The sequence below is a fragment of the Balaenoptera physalus genome, assembly GCF_965194825.1.
Source record: "Balaenoptera physalus genome assembly, chromosome: 3".
Classification (NCBI taxonomy): Eukaryota; Metazoa; Chordata; class Mammalia; order Artiodactyla; family Balaenopteridae; genus Balaenoptera; species Balaenoptera physalus.
Genome location: NC_138890.1, coordinates 15,825,321 through 15,842,609, shown reverse-complemented (window position 1 = coordinate 15,842,609; position 17,289 = coordinate 15,825,321). Strand labels below are relative to the sequence as shown.

General features: G+C 45.9%; 1 protein-coding gene across 1 annotated transcript in view; it reads left to right on the top strand.

Annotated features, from left to right (window-relative positions):
• The first annotated feature begins 1,949 nt into the window (after positions 1-1,949).
• The window catches only part of AKAP8L (A-kinase anchoring protein 8 like), a 29,746-nt gene continuing 14,406 nt past the window's right edge, over positions 1,950-17,289 (top strand). The window contains exons 1-6 of the mRNA XM_082457695.1: positions 1,950-2,095; positions 8,548-8,622; positions 14,293-14,325; positions 14,623-14,680; positions 14,783-14,863; positions 16,783-17,236. Coding sequence (XP_082313821.1) covers positions 2,083-2,095; positions 8,548-8,622; positions 14,293-14,325; positions 14,623-14,680; positions 14,783-14,863; positions 16,783-17,236 — 714 coding nt within the window. The 5' untranslated portion in view covers positions 1,950-2,082. The remainder of the gene's footprint in view (positions 2,096-8,547; positions 8,623-14,292; positions 14,326-14,622; positions 14,681-14,782; positions 14,864-16,782; positions 17,237-17,289) is intronic.

The window sequence follows — 17,289 nt, the reverse complement described above, 5'->3', positions numbered from 1 at the left end:
TATAAATTAGTTAAAAAAACCCAGTAAGTTAGTTTTTAAAAGTGAGGTAAGCTGGATGAAAAAAAAAAGCTCAAACTATGCAAGAGCTTACAAAGTAAAGTGGGAGGCCCTTCCCCACCCACAGATGTGCCATGATAGCTGTGTCAGTCCTTGAAAGGGTTGAATACAATTGCCACAAAGGGATCTTTTCCTAACACTTGTGAGCACACCCCTTTTCGTAAGCAATTTTACTGCCTCTCTCAGAGGCGGAGCATTGGATGTTAATGAAGTCGGCAAATGAGGGTAAAATATGGCTTTGGTACATACCATGAGGGAAGCTATGGGATCCAGGAGAGATGTCCTGGGGCCCTGCCTTAGTTTGGGGGGCAGGCAGGCATCCCTGAGGGTGACACTGAAATGAGCCCCACATCTGGAGTGCACATTAATCAGAGCTTTATGTACTTCATATATGGAGTTTATCAGTGCATCGTGAACCTTGTCCCATGTGGCAGCAAATTCTGCATGAGGCCCATTTTTGGAGGAGGAGTTAAAACATTTTGTCATGGAGAATTCTAACCACACAAAAGTGGAATAGTAAAATGAACCGTCATCTACTCATCAGTTATAAACTCATGACCAATCTCTTCAGCTATAAGTCCTCCGTGCCCTCCTCTTTCCTCCATCTGAATTACGGTGAAGCACATCCTGGTCATCAGATCAATTAATATCTTAATGTTTCAGCATATTTCTCTGAAGGATATGGATTTTAAAAAGTGCCATCGTTAAACTAAAGAAATGGGCAATTCCTTAATATCAAAAAGTGAGCAGCAGCATACTTTTTTTTTTTATTTACTTTTTTTTTTTTTTTATTTTGGCCATGTGGTGCGGCATGCAGGATCTTAGCATGCGGGAACTTAGTTCCCTGACCAGGGATCGAACCCGTACCCTCTGCATTGGGAGCACGGAGTCGTAACCACTGGACCACCAGGGAAGTCCCAGTAGCAGTATAAGTAAAACAAACAAACAAAAAAAATGTAAAAGTCATACAGCTTGAATTTTCACAAGCACGACTGAGTATGATTTTCAGTGTCTGCAGCTCTGTCAAGTCATCTCTTAGAAGTTATGAAATGTCTCTGACAGTATTCCACACATCCAATGAGGGTGCTGAGGACAGAGCTGGAGCCTGGCTGGGCTACTTACTGCAGGATCTCTAAAGTCCAGAAGAAACCGAGAGGGGTTTAGAGGGGTAGTTCCAGCTTTGACACTTAAGTGTCAAGGACCCTGAGCAAGTCATGAATTCCAAGCCTCAGTTTTCTTATCTTTTAAGCGGGAGTTTTAAAAGAAACTTCCTCACAGATATGAGGGGGCATTTGAAATGATAATACAAATATAGTTATTAAGTATATAATATAAACATGCTATATACTTGTTATCATTATGTAACAGTGGATAACAAAATGTAACATTTCTTTACCGCACCCAGCACCGGACTGAATTATTTGCATACGTTATCATCTCACGTATTTGAACGTGTGCCCAGTATCTTGTTTGGCGCTTAGTTGTAATTTTCATTCCAACATGGTTTTCCCGTGTTCGTTTTCGAGCTCAAGACCAGAGAAGTTAGGAAAGAGCGCAGGTTGGCACAGCACCCCCATGGCAGATCCAGGACTGGAGGTGTGCCCTGCGCTGTTAGATCCGGCTCCCTCCTGCCGGCCTCCAGGGCACAGGCCCTCCTCCAGCCTGGCTGCGCTTGGGCCTCAGGTCTTTCCGTAGTGCACAGCTCCGCCCCTTCGAACACCACAGGATTCCACCTCCAGGCCGTCTCCTCTGAGCCAATCACCATGGTCTCGGGATAACGGGAGGCGGGAATAGGGCAGGGCTCTCACGAGATTGGCAGCACTTTCAGCCACTGGCATAAGGACACTTCGAGATGGACAGCGGGGCCATCCAACAGGTGTGAAGCCAGTGTCCGGAGCGAGCCAATGCGGTCGGGAGGCGGGGCTCAGTTGTGTGTAGAAGGAGCCTCGGGCATTGTCGCCGCTTTCGCGGACTCTGACGAGTGGAGCAGCTGCCTGAGTCTTCGGGTGCAGCGTCGCTACTGCCATGAGCTACACAGGTGGGCCCGGTAGGGTGGGGGTGGGGGGTCGGGTCCGGGTGGGGAGGGGCAGGGATGTGCCAGATCCGCGCCGGGCGCGTCCGTGCCTCCCCCGGGGCCTGGACACTGCCCTCTCTGCGGTCACAAAATGGCGCCGCAGGCCTGTCGCCTCAGTTTCGCGCTCCTCACGGCTAGGCGTCTCAGTTCTCTGTGCTGGCAATCTTGGGTCCCGGCTCCCGGCCGCCAGAAGTCTTGGCTTCTGTCGTCTGTGTCCGTGGGCCTTGGCCTCGGCACCTGAGTTCTCTCTTCCGTTCCTGGCCCAGCCCCCTGGGTCCTCGACACCTCAGGTCGGCCTTTCTCAGGCCTCGGCCCTTCAGGTCAGTCTGCTGACTCGGCTGCGGTCGCCGTTGCCATACTGCTCCTCGCGCAGTTTCCGTGCAGATGCCGCAGCTGTCCGCACCATCCCCCGCTTTTATCTGCCTCAAGCTGGGAGAGGCGCCAGGCTCGGGGGGGATGAGTAAATCAATATATGAAGGGTTTGGGCTGAGTGGGAATCTCGCGTCCTTAGGTACTGAGCCTGAGCCTTGTGGGGAGTGGCTAGCTTCCACGTTAACTCATTCCACACCTGTCAAATTCATCGTGTCGGGGTTGAATAGACGCTGGAATACTGACAAGAACTCCTCAAGCGTTTTATAGAGGAGTGCAGGCCATAATTGACAAACATAGTATATATCGTGGGGTGGTTAGTACCTTGAGGGGGGTCGCTGTATTACATGGGGTGGCTGGGGACCTGTGAAGAGGTGACATTTGAGTAGAGACCTGAATGGAATGAGGGAGTTAAGGATATCAGGGGACCTTCGACATAAAGACGCAGTGGCAGGAACTGCCTGACTTGTTAAAAGATCAGCCAAGGAGATCAGTGGGACTTGAGCTAAAGGGAGAGGGCAGATGATGAGATTAGAGAAGGGGCCATAGGATATGCTTGGGTGATTGCAGATCATCCCTGGATGAATTCAAAGGCTGCCGGGGTTTGCCTTGGGAATAACTGATGAGGCTTCTCAGCCAAGAGCCTCGCTTGTAATGGGGATATTACAGGCGTGAGCGTGTGTGGTTGCTGGGTAACCTGTATTCTACTTGGATTGTTTTTAGGACTGAGAATGGAACCTGAGCCTCTAGGGCTGCTCCGTAGGCTGCTTTATGTTGGCCTAGACAAGAAGGTAGTGTTAGCCCTCCAGGTCAGGAGCTTGGCAAGAACTCCAGTTTTTAAAGCAACCATCCCTTAGCCCAGTGGTTCTCAACCGGGGGCAGTTTTGCCCTCCAGTGGGCACTGGCAATGTTTGGAGATATTTTTGGTTTTCACTTCTTGGGGTGGGAGTGCTACTAGTGCATCTAGCGGATAGAGACCAAGAATGCTGCTAAACATCCTACCGTGCACAGGATGGCCCCACCAGGAAGAATTATCTGGCCCCAAACATCAGTAGTGCCAAGGTTGAGCAACCCTGCCCTAGCCTTTGTGTACCCTTCCTGGTTCAGGAGGAAAGTCAGTAGGGTTGTTACTGACATATCTGGAATTGAGGTGGTGATCCTTTTCACCAAATCTTATTGAGAACTAGAAGACAGTTCTGTGGTTATCAGGGGCAGGATAGCTGAAGAAACCAGGGATAAATGGTGGGGGGCTGTGGGGTAGCTTAATAATGGACCATTTGTTTTTTATAGACAAGGAAACTGAGTTTAGAGAGGTCACAAATGGCCAATTCTGAATTTCAACTCCACATCTTATAGACTGTTAATTCTGGGTTTGAGTGGGCACTGAGGTAGCCAAGGTAATGAGGTAATGATTAGTTTTTCCTTGATCTTGATCAACTGAAAACCACAGTAGATTTATAATGTGAGTCTTTCCCTTTTAAGAAGCAGACCACCGAAGTCAGAGGCATGTAGGGACTTCCCTGGTGGTCCAGTGGTTAAGACTGCACGCTTGCACTGCAGGGGGCACGGGTTCAATCCCAGGTTAGGGAACTAAGACCCTACATGCTGTTCGGTACAGCCCTAAATAAATAAATAAATAAAGTCAGAGGCATTTTATGTCACATTTCAGACAACTGTTTGCCTGTAAGGAGAACTTCTGGAGGCCTTGAAACAAATGTTACCATTATTAGTACACATAGAAGGTGATTAAAATAATTTATCTTTTTGATAACTTGTCCATTTTTTGAACCTAGTTTCTTTATGTGTACTTGAGAAAGAATGTTCCATCTCTAGCACTGAGGGGGGGAGATTGGAGCAGTGGAAAAACAGGACAAAAATCCAGAATCAGGTCTTCAAACAAAGGTCTGAAATGCTACCAGTCTTTTTATAGGAACATGTATTATCTCACATATTTTCTGTGTGTTAGGAATGCACAGGTGGTTTAGCTGGATGGTTCTGGCTTGGGATCTCTCATGAGGTTACATTTTGGATGTTAGTTGGGACTGTAATCATCTGAAGGCTTGACTCAGGCTGAAGGTGACTGAGACTCATGTGGCTGACAGGTTGGTGCTGGCTGTTGGTTCCTATACTATCTGGACCTCTCCACAGGCTTACTAGAGCGTACTCACTCTATGCTGGCTAATTTCCCTCAGAGTGAATGATCTAAGAGAGAGCAAGGTGGAAGTCTCAGAAGTCACACTTAGTCATTTTTGCAATATCTTTTTGGTTACACTGGCTATCTCTTAGTTTGGGAAGAGACAACATAATGTCTAGAGGCAAGAATCATTGGAGGCCATCTTGGAGGCTGGTTATCACCAGATAGTAAAGGTTGGGGGCAACCTAACCCAGTTCCAATTGTCCTCTAATTTTTGTCACTTAATATCATTTCTTCAAAGGATCCCTTTCTAAAAAAGGAAAAGAATAAAACTGAGAAGCTTTGTGTATTTTTGAGCAAAAAAGATGTCAGAGAGGCTGGCCAAGAGGGAGGGGCTGTGATACAGAGTTATAAATCCATGGTCTGACCTTTCACTTTATATGACCAAAAACTTGATTATTTTATTTTTATTTTTTCACTCAGAGCTTATTTTATTTTTTTACTCAGAGCTTATCAAGCTGGTAAATTGAACTAAGAAGAGAACGATATCTCAGCCAGACAAGAATTTGTTCATAATTGGAATATAACTGACTAAGGAAGGTCCTGCCCTGGAGACAGTATTGTGGAAAAGAATATTAATGTGGGGAGGACAGAACTAGAGCAGTTTGCCATTGAGCTCTGAAGGTTTGATGGATTGTCTTTCCTTTCTCCCAGGGAAGAATCAGGCCCCCTCTCCCCTGAATATACATAGATCTTATGCTCCGTGGCTTTCGTGTACTGGGTTCTAGTATGTATTTCTGTTAGCTTGTGGTAGGTTCCAGTTGCAGCTGCAGTACATACCAACCACATTACCTAAAGTCTGGAGCCATTTTGCCAGTGGCACTATTGCTGAACAGACAGGTTTCCAGAAGCTAGTTGAGCAAACAGTGGAAAAGGCCCGTGTAAGGTACTTTTTACCCTGTGAGCCTTCCCCACAGGTCAACCATCTTTAGAATGCTTTCAGTGTTTCTTGTGTACAATTATTGATTATCAAGGGTTAAGATTTAGGTATCTCAGGAAGATCTTGGGTCCCTGGAGGGAATCTATTCCAGTGTGCCCTCTTTAATTAGGGAAGGTAAAAAATGTTGGATTTGTATACTTCTCTCACTGGCTCTCTCATTCCCCAATGCCCAGTCTCAGTTCTCTCCTCTGGGAAGTAAAGATAAAGTGTGGGTCCACTGATCCTTATTTGAAACCCTTGGAGCTGGGTGTGTTTTGGAATTCTAGCTTGCGAGGACATTCCACAGCACCTGCACTGGGGTCTGGGGCAGCACCTTGTAATTAAATGAAGAAAGATAAAAAATGTCCTCACAGGTCAGTTTTGCCCCAAAATGAGTGTTGACACCACATTTGAGGAGAACACTTGGTTTTCAGACCTTTTTGGAATTGCAGGGTAAGGGTCTTGGCCCTGTCCCTTTTGTTGGCTGTGGTGAGGATGAAATGAAATAATGCAGATAAAGCTCTTAGAACCCTGCAGGGGAAACACTTGTTAAGTTGTTGGCTGCTGTTGCTGTCATCTTTGTTCCTGTGGTCTTAAGAAATGAACATGATGTGTTGGTTTCTCCTGCTCTGTGAAGTGAATCAGCCATGCGCATACACACATCCCCTCCCTCTTGGACCTCCCTCCCCGCCCCCCTTAACTTTCTCCCAAACCATTTTGATTATGACTTACTGCCTTCAGCCTCTTCCTTGTCCAATATTGCCTGCATACCTGCCTTTTGACCTGAAGGGGCTGCTTTGATCGTATCACTTCTTTGTTTAAAATTCCATTAATCGTTCATTGGTAATTCCAGAATCGAGTTCGAATTTAAAGACATATAAGGTGTCCTCCATAGATTCCTCTTTTCCCCCTTCCACTGTGATCTCCCATTTTTGTTTTACTGAAATGCTTTGGTGAGCATGCGTCTTTAAAAATCTTAATTCACAGTTCTGATGCTGGAATATCCTACCTTCATCTCCCAGGTTTTCACAGTTATAGTTGTCCTTTAGGGTTCAGAACAAATCTCACTTTCACCTTGAAGTCTTAATCTCTTAGCCATGGGACTGTCCCTTTTCTGAAATCTCCTATGGCTTATGTTAACTTTTATTCACTTAGTGTTTTTCATTTATTGCTTTTATTGTATTTTTTCATGGTTGTATGTGATCTTTCCAGTTGTATTGATTAAATACATACAGATATATATATTTACGTAGATGTGGGGGGGGGGGGTGTCCACACATACATATACTCCAAGGGCCATAGATCATCCTTAGCAGATATTGAAGTATTGGAATTGTTTTCTTTGCCTTCTGTGTGGTGGAATTAAAGTAATGGTAAAGAGGGAGGGCTACTTTATTGCTGTAAGAGTACTTTTTCTCATTACATTCACAGCAGAATGTACCTTGTTTTATTCACTAATCATAAGATGAAGGTGTGTAAACTGACTTCTCTATCAGTTTGAAACTTTAGATAATGCCTCTATGTCCTAATTGTTTTAAATGTTTAAAGAGGACAAGCATATAATGTTGCTTATCATGAAAAATGTTATCAAGTGTAATAAAGACTATTTGTTGTTAAAGAACATCAATTTGGGGGAATTTAATTGAAAACAAAAGTGTAAGTATTTTGAAACCATTCTTTACCATGTGTTTCTTAACCATGATCTATGGAGTCAATTTTATTTAATTCTTGAGACCTGTAAAAAGACCTATGTAAAAAGACCTTGTTTTTTCCCTACTCTGAGTATACTAAAATTAAAGAAGATATGTTTAAGGACATTTTCCTCAATGTATAGAAAGTATTTGCTAAAGTAAAATTATCTTTCACATTAAGTTGCAGATACATAGTTGATATACCTTTTGCCTTATGCACTGTGAATGTTAAATCCACATTCTAAATTTAAAATATTTGTGAGTCCTCCACGGGACTATTTGTAAATGTTTTACATACTAGTCTTGAATAAACATTCAGTATTATAAGAAAAAAGAAAAGAAAAGAAATGAACATGAAAGAGTGTCAACAAATATGTGAATGCCTACCCAGGGAAAGGTACTTTGTGTGTGCTTTTGCTGTAAATAAGCTACTGGAGGTGCTGGCTTTAATTTTTAGGTCATGAGTTGGTGCTGATGGGAACAGGCGAATATTGCCCCTTATGGTGTCTGTCATAATTTCAGTGCTAAGTGTAAATCATTTAAAAAATGTTTTAAACGTGTGGTTTTAAAGATAGTGTCAGGATTCATCATAATCTGTTATAATCAGCATTTGAGAGCAGTAGTTTCTGGTAGAGGTTCAGATTTTCCTTACCTGGTACTGATTCATTTTAAGTTGAGAAATAGTATGAGAGTTGAGAGGATAGAAATTATATGTATAATCTATAATACTTATTCCATGTCAACATGCTAACCCCAATGCAATTGAAATTACAATTACCTTTGAGAGGTAATTGTAATACACACATTTTTTTATGGGAAAACTAAAAAATACAAAGCCGTTTCGGCTTCAGATTTGGGGGAATGGAAGAGGTATTATTTACCTTAACATTGTTCAAAACTAACCCCCCATTGTTTTTTGAATTGGAGCTCACCTTTCAGTGATTTGATATAAATATTTTCCTCATTCAACTGAATAATTTGGGTACCCATTTATCAAAAGAGGATACTAGTTTGAAGGTTTAAAAGTGTTTATCCAATTCTTCTGGCATAGCAAGTTAAACATAGCCTGCCTGTCCATTGGTTAATATGTTCTGGAGGTGAAATTAAAGTGTTCAGAAGCTAGAGGTTTTGGTGGCTTTCCAGTGACGGGAGGGTCTGCCAGCGAGTCTCCACTGAAAGGTAGTCTTAGATCATTTTCATGCAACTTGTTTGGGGAAATTAACCACACTGTACCTCTGTTTAGGCTTTGTCCAGGGATCTGAAACCACTTTGCATTCTACATACTCAGACACAAGTGCTCAGCCCACCTGTGATTATGGTAAGTGTGGGCCCCTGGGAATTGGAGGGTGCATGCTCTGCCTTCTTCTAGTGGCAGAGCAATCTGGTGTTTTATTAGTTGCCTTTAACTTTGCTGTCACACTGTCTTTTCCAAACGCAAACTTGTGTGAAATGGTATGGTGGGCTCTTAGAATAGCCAGTGCTTCCCTTTGGGGAATTATGGGAAAGATGTCTGTTATTGAGCAAGCTGGAGTTCTTGGGGCTGTAAAAGATTTGTTCCTTTGACCCTTTGACATTTTGTTAGAAGTACCTGTGGTCTGTGACAAAGATCTGGCTTCAGAAAATCCCCTTGAGGGTCTGGGAAGGAGAACGGCCAATCAAAGTCCAAAGGATTGGGCTTCCCTGGTGGCGCAGCGGTTGAGAATCTGCCTGCCAATGCAGGGGACACGGGTTCTAGCCCTGGTCTGGGAAGATCCCACATGCCGCGGAGCAACTGGGCCCGTGAGCCACAACTGCTGAGCCTGCGCGTCTGGACCCTGTGCTCCGCAACAAGAGAGGCCGCGACAGTGAGAGGCCCGCGCACCGTGATGAAGAGTGGCTCCCGCTCGCCACAACTAGAGAAAGCCCTCACACAGAAACAAAGACCCAACACAGCCAAAAATAAAAAAATAAATAAATAGTAATTAAAAAAAAAAAAAAAAGTCCAAAGGATTGGTCTGAGCAGAAACCAAGCCATTTACTTAGCCCCAGGGTAGTGCATGAGGCTCCAGTGTGGGAGAGGCTGCCTGTCTGAATCTAGCAGGCCTTTAGAGACACAGTCAGGCCAGCAGGCTCCTCACACACAGGGTTGAGAGAAGGTTTCTCATTGATTTTTCAACTCTGGACAGACACACTAAATCTCTAATTCAGAAGTAGCCACCTGACAGGATCCATAGTGGTCTGTTGGTGTCCTTCAGCAGCCCAGAACTGCCAGTAAAGCTGTCCTTCTGTGATCTGTGACCCTAGTTGTCTGTCAAGAAGGAGCCCTCTTTAAAGGATTTTGCCTTGGTTACTGAGATGGGTTATTGGTTTTACGGCCAAGGTCTAGGGAAAGACTAAGCCTATACAGTCACATTCCCTCAGGAGTCACTGATTAAGTGGACATAAGTAAGCTCCCTGAAGTATTAGCAGATAGTCTCGGGGCGGGCGGAGGGGGAGACTTAAAATGTTCTGAAAATTGGGCTTCCCTGGTGGCGCAGTGGTTAAGAATTCACCTGCCAATGCAGGGGACACGGGTTCGTGCCCTGGTCCGGGAAGATCCCACGTGCCACGGAGCAGCTACGCCCGTGCGCCACAACAAAGAGTAGCCCCCGCTCGCCACAACTAGAGAAAGCCCGCCTGCAGTAACAAAGACCCCAATGCAGCCAAAAATAAATAAATAAATTAGTTTTTAAAAATACTTTAAAAAAATGTTCTGAAAATGAGTAAGGAGGTATCAAGTAGTTCATAAATGAGGAGAAACTTGGTTTGCATGGCTTCTCTGTCCTGCCCTCCCTGCCTCAACCCTTTTAATCAGACATAGTCCCACATTACACATCTTTTTTGAATTATTTTCCCTCAGGTTTATATATTCTGGGTACAGAGCATTTTATCAGATGTGCCATTTGCAAATATTTTCTCCCAGACTGTAGCTTATCTATTTATTCTCTTGACAGTGTCTTTTGAAGAATACAAATTCTTCATTTTGATGAAGTCCAATTCATCAGTCTTTTCTTTGTTTTTGTTTGTTTGTTTGTTTAAGTCTTTTGACCGCACCACGTGGCATGTGGGATCTTAGTTCCCCGACCAGGGGTTAAACCCACGCCCCCTGCATTGGCAGCGCAGAGTCTTAACCACTGGACCGCCAGGGAAGTCCCAATTTTTCCTTTAATAGATCGTGATTTCTGGTGGTGTATCTATGAAATTTATGCTTAGCCCAAGGCCACAAAGATTTTCTCCTAAGTTTTCTTTTAGGTGTTTCATAGTCTTCGGTTTTACGTTTATTTTGTGATCCATTTTGAGTTAATATTTCTACCAAGTGTGCAGTATAGGTCAAGATTTTTTTTTTTACCTTTGTTGAAAATTAGTTGAACATATACATGTGGGTCTGTATCTGGCCTCTAATTCAGTTCCATTGATCTTTGAGTCTGAATTTCCTATAGTACCTTGCTGTCTTGATCACTATAGTAAGTCTTGAAATTTGTAAATGTGAATCCTCCAGGTTTGTTCTTTTTCCAAAATTGACTTGGATATTATAGTTCCTTTGCTTTTGCATATAAATTTTAGAATCAGTTTGTCAATTTCTATTAAAATTCCTGCTGAGATTTTGAGTGGAATGGTCTTGAATCTATAGATTAGTTTGGGAGAATTGCAATCTTAACAGTATTAAGCCTTCCAGTACATGAACACAGTATGCCACTTCATTTGTTCAGGTCTTTGATTTCTTTCATTGGTGGTGTAGTTTTTTGCACACATTTTGTTAGATTTACAGTTAAGTATTTCATGTCTTTAGTGGTATGGTATATGATAGTTTTCAAAAATTCAGTTTCCAGTTGTTCATTGCTGGTATGCAAAGATTTGATTTTTGTATACTGACCTTGTAATAAACCTTGCTAAGCTTACTTATTCACTAGTAACTCTTTTTTGTAGATTTTTTGGAGTAGTTTTACATAGACAATCATATTGTGAAGCAATAGGAATATTTTTACTTTTCCTTCTGGCTCAGATTGCAAGAATAATATAACAGCATTTAAATAACATTTTGAAAAACAGTCAACCAAGATCCCATCATTTTATATTTAACTTTTGTCAGCATAGTTACTTTAGGTAGTTGAATAACTTACAGGTGGCTAGAATTGTGTCTACGGTTTTGTTTTGCTTACTGTTAGAAGCATTTCCTTGTGCAGCATAAGGCTTAGATTCTTTTTTGATGCCTATGTGATCTCACTGAGTAGGTTGGCTGTAATCTGTTCTGATTAACTATTACCTTAAAGTTGAATGTTTACATTGTTTTCTTTTTTTAATTTATTTTAAATTTATTTATTTTTGGCTGCGTTGGGTCTTCGTTGCTGCGCACAGGCTTTCTCTAGTTGCAGTGCATGGGCTTCTCATTGCAGTGACTTCTCTTGTTGTGGAGTGTGGGCTCAGTAGTTGTGGCGCATGGGCTTAGTTGCTCCGCAGCATGTGGGATCTTCCCAGACCAGGGATCGAACCTGTGTCCCCGGCATTGGCAGGCGGATTCTTTTTTTTAACATCTTTATTGGAGTATAATTGCTTTACAATGGTGTGTTAGTTTCTGCTTTATAACAAAATGAATCAGTTATGTATATACATATGTTCCCATATCTCTTCCCTCTTGCGTCTCCCTCCCTCCCACCCTCCCTATCCCACCCCTCTAGGTGGTCACAAAGCACCTAGCTGATCTCCCTGTGCTATGCGGCTGCTTCCCACTAGCTATCTATTTTACGTTTGGTAGTGTATATATGTCCATGCCACTCTCTCACTTTGTCACAGCTTACCCTTCCCCCTCCCCATATCCTCAAGTCCATTCTCTAGTAGGTCTGTGTCTTTATTCCCGGCTTGCCCCTAGGTTCTTCATGACCTTTTTTTTTTTTTCCTTAGATTCCATATATATGTGTTAGCATACACTATTTGTTTTTCTCTTTCTGACTTACTTCACTCTGTATCACAGACTGTAGGTCCATCCGGCAGGCGGATTCTTAACCACTGTGCCACCAGGGAAGTCTCTACATTGTTTTCTACTTTTGCTCTTTATTGTTTACTACGACTGTCTCCTTTTCTTTACTCTCTCTCTCTTTTTGTTGTTTCCTTTTTAAAATAAATTATATTCTTAAAATTCTCTTTTGTCAACCCTGGTCTCATCTCTGTGGGTGGAAGTTAGTTCCGATGTTCTTTTGCAAGGGTCAGGTCTCAGGGAGTCGCCAAAGAACATAGTGTAGACAAAGATTTTCCTCCTCCCCCCGAAGGGACCTGGTTGGGGAGCCCATCAGGGAGTCTAGGTTGCTCTGGGCATAGCAAGTAGCACATAGGGAGTGCTTGCCTGCCCCTGTCATAGGAGCCACCAACCTGTCCTTGTGTTCAGCGTTAATGCTCACTCCTGCTTCCTTTCCTTGTGCTTCTTTGCTCCGTTCTGGCAAGTCCTCAGTAGCGGAAGCCTGGGGTGGGGCAGGGACATCCTATTCTGGCCTCACAAGCATAACCCCAATGGGTCTGCATTTGCCTCCCAGTCCTGTCTCTTTTTGAATAGCTAGTGTCCACTGTCCTGGGTGCAAACAGCCATGTGGCCAGGCTCTTGTTAGCTGCTGGGACTAAGTGCATTACTCCTTGTATGGCTCTGCCAGCCTCTCTTCTTGCCTGTAAGAACGCCTCTTTCACCACTCACTGCTTACATGATTTCCAGCTGCTGTCCCTTGCTGCTCTAATTATTTAGCGTCTCCTTTAACACACAGTGCTCTGGGCCTGAGGAGTGCCCAGGACTGCCAGCCTCTGTTCCGTGTCCTCTGAGCATGATAATTGTTGAATAAACAAACGAATGAGAAGCCCTTGCTTTGGTTTCCCCAGCTGAAGAGGATTTTTGCTTTGTGAGCTCTAGCATGCCCACGGTTCATTAAAGTAGTGTTTGTCTAAAGTTCCTTGCTGGTTTCCAGTGTCTCCCCATTCGTTTGTGCAGTGGATTGAGGAGGAACCTGAGTGTAGGATCTCAGCCTGCCCCCACCCCCCTTCATTCTGATTCATCTTCTCAGTGTATGCAGTCTTGCTTTCCTGTGGCTGGATTCTGTTGTTCATCACACTGCTGTCTCACTGAGGTTGGTCCCCTGCCCTGGGATGAGCATGACCTGTCGGTCTGCAGGGTAGACAGTGTGGAGTAGCAGGTAACTCTGAGGTCTCACCAGAGACACTGGAAAAGTAGTCACCTGTTCTAATGGACTCCCTTGGGAAAGAAACATGTCTGCTTGACTCAGAGGTCCCTCTTGGCTTTGCACTTTGTCAGTTTTCAGTGGCTTTATGTTTTTGAAGGAATGAATTTTTCTTATATGCTGTAATAAAATCCAAAGCATATTTAGTTTATAATCCAGATTGTTTTCTCAACAGCCTTTCTCAAGCTGGGAGTGGTGTTTTGTCTCCCTCTGCTTATGTGTTCCAGCACAGCACACTCACAATTCAAGTGTTTGGTGGTTCTCCCTGTTAAGACAGACACTTAAGGGACTAGGGCAGTCAGTTTCTCTGCTCCATACGGCTTTGTCGGGTGATTTGATTGACACGATTTCAGAGTGGATGTGAGCTCTGTGCTGAGCTTCTTGTACAGCACAGAGTCGGTGTAAGGCACTGGAAACTGCTCTCCTCCTCCTCTGATTGGTGCTTAGCCAGGGGCAGGAGTAATCTTCCAATTCTGGCTTTTTAAGGAAGGCGTATAGGAGCCAAATTCCTTAGCTGAGAGTGTTAGGAATGGGAGGTTCCTTAAATAGCAGATGGTCAGAGCCACGAAAGGTCAGGCACCAGGGCAGCAAGTGGCCTGGGTCATTTATATAGTGCTCTCAAGCTCAAGGCTTCTCAGGGGAGGTTCAGTCTCCTGTAGCCACTCAGGTTCTAGGAATCATTGTCTTTGTGCCTGAATTAAACTCTTACTGTATTGAAGCAATTATAGGTGTAATTGCTTTTTTACTTTTTGTAGGATATGGATCTTGGAGCTCTGGGACAAACAGAGGCAAGTATTTTACCCATGATCATTCTCCTTTCCCTTGGGATTGAACTGGTTGAGTCTTTCTGCCACTGCCCAGCTTAGCCAAGGTTTCGGGGTGGGGGTTGCCTTTGGGGGTCCCAGGTGCCCTGGAGCTGGCTACTCCTTCCCAGGAGGCCTTATTAGTATGAACTAGGGCCCACCCAGCCGTAGGTGGCTAAGATCCAGTCTTGTCTCTGTGACCGAAGGTGTCCTCGTCTCTGTGTTTGTCTGTCTCTCCTCGCCCCCTCCATCTTGTCTGTCTTTCTGTCTCCCTCATTGCAGGCTACGAGAACTATGGTTATGGCTACGGCTATGGCCAGGATAACACCACCAACTATGGGTATGGTATGGCCACTTCAAACTCTTGGGAAATGCCTAGCTCTGACACAAATGCAAACCCTAGTGCCATGGGTAGTGCCAGTGCTGATTCCGTTTTGTCCAGAATTAACCAACGCTTAGATATGGTGCCGCATTTGGAGACAGACATGATACAAGGAGGCGTGTACGGCTCAGGTGGAGAAAGGTGAGTGGACACCTGCCTAGGGGCTGAGGCTCTGCAGGGTCACCTCCTGCCTATTGCCCCCTGGCGTCTCCCTCTTCTGAACTGCCTCTTACGTCTGCTTTCTCCTTCTTTGCTCTGCTGTTGGGGCTTCCCAGAGATTGCTTGGGGTCCAGTGCACTTCCCTTCTTTGGCCTGTGTCCCCTCCTCCCTCCACCCTCCCCCATTGCCTGATGGTGAGCCTCTCTTCCAGCTTTTAGAGGGAGGAACAAGCCCAGACTGGGCTGGCTTCACTGTACCCTCTGAGTGGCTCTTCTCAGGAGCATTGTTAAATGGCTCTTCCCTCTGGAGACAGCCATTTGACATTCTTCTGATACTTTACATCCTGCGTTCTGTCAGGGCAGGACAGATTGGGTTGGGTGTGAAGGGTGGGATGAACCCTTGGGGCTGACCACTGTGAGCTGGGCATCCCACATAAGGGACAAGGAAGATGTGGGCATGTCCTGGCCACCCTTCAGTGCCTTATAAACATGTACCTGTTGAGCCTCAGAAATGCCCGTGAGGAACTGTTGACATCCTCACTTTGCAAATGGGGAAAGTGAAGCGCAGGCGGGTCACACCTCTTGCCCACAGGCACCCAGGAGTAAATAGTGGAGCTGGGCCTCCCACTCAGATCTGCCCTACCCCACAGCATCATGCTGTGGGCATTTGTCATTGTCTGAACTGGTGCTGGCCTAGAAGTTCTTGTGCCCTAGTGAGAGGTTTCAGTGAGGAGGGCACATGTATTTCTGGCACAGGATGGAGTGGAGTGGCCTAATGGCTCCAGCTGACAAATGGGAGAGAGCAGAGAGTAAGGAGGGGCCTGGCCAGGCACTGATGGGGCCAAGTGAGGCCCCAGGACCACTAGGGGGCGGAGGGTACCAAGGGGACTTTTGCTTGCACGGGCTTTGTAGCAAGCAAAAAGTGTTGGGGGATGCCCAGCACATCCCCTGCCTGACAGTCATAGTGCTTGGAGCTGAGGCTGCGAAATTGCAGGCAGGGGGAGGGCGGGGGGCCGTGGAGTTGGGCTGACATTGCTGCTGGTGCCAGCTGCCTATGTACCTTCTATGTACCTGGAGCTGGAGAGCAGGGTTGAGGGATGGAGTGGCAATTGGGTAGCACTGACCTCTTCTTTCATGCTGCTGGTGCTTCCTGACTACCCAGCTTTGGCAAAGAGACATGTGGGGTCTGGGCCTGTGGGTTGCAGACATGGTTAGAACGGCTCTCTCTGGTGCCCTGTCTTGCGCAGGCAGAATGTTTGGCCTGCCTTCCCAGTTGCTATGTAGGATGTGATTCCCTGTCCTGGGCTCCAGGGTTGATATGAGCTCATAAGAACTCTTTTTCTTGTCCCTGGGCAAGGTCACATTGTCTTTCCTGGCAACATTCCTTGTTTCGTCTTCCTTTTCGTTTCGAGGGGTGCTGGGCTTTGAAGGGTTTGGCAGTCTCTCATGGGTGTCATCAGCCCCAGTGGACAAACACTGATGTGCTGAACTGCCCATGTACTGCAGGATGCTGGGGTGCTTGGCTCTGCCCCTCGAGGAGCAACCTTGGATGTTGTGACTGCCGCAGACACATGCACGTTTCTTGTGGGCTGTGGGCTGTCTCTTCTCCTAACTGAGATCTACTTTACCCTAATAGTCAGTCCTTCTTAGGGTCCTCAAGCTGGTGTGGCCCACATGCAAGCTAGGGGACATCATCTGAGAGGCCCTTCTGGCTTCTAGAAGTCTGCTCCTGAGAGGCCTTTTAAATTGGCATTTCCGAACATTGATCCTCTGATGGGGATCAATGGGGTAGGTGCTGGAGTGGGTTTTCTGTCCCCATGACAGGGAGGTTTGGTGGCAGGCAGGAGCAGAAGGGTGATAGGATCCAAGGCCCTCCCTAATGCTTGCCACCTGCCTCTGCAGATATGATTCATACGAGGCCTGTGACTCGAGAACCGTCCTGAGTGAGCGTGATCTGTTCCGGTCGGGCTATGACTACGGCGAGCTTGACCCTGAGATGGAAGTGGCCTACGAGGGCCAGTATGATGCCTACCGCGACCAGTTCCGCATGCGTGGTGGCGACACCTTTGGCCCACGGGCTCAGGGCTGGGCCCGGGACTCCCGGAGTGGCCGGCCGATGGCCTCAGGCTATGGGCGCGTGTGGGAAGACCCCATGGGGGCCCGGGGCCAGTGCATGCCTGGTGCCTCCCGGCTGCCCTCCCTCTTCTCCCAGAACATCATCCCTGAGTACGGCATGTTCCAGGGCATGCGTGGCGGGGGCACCTTCCCGGGTGGCTCCCGCTTTGGCTTTGGGTTTGGCAATGGCATGAAACAGATGAGGCGGACCTGGAAGACCTGGACCACAGCTGACTTTCGGGTGAGTGCAGGAGGCCTTCCTGTTTTGTGACTGAGCAGGGCGAGGAGCCTGGA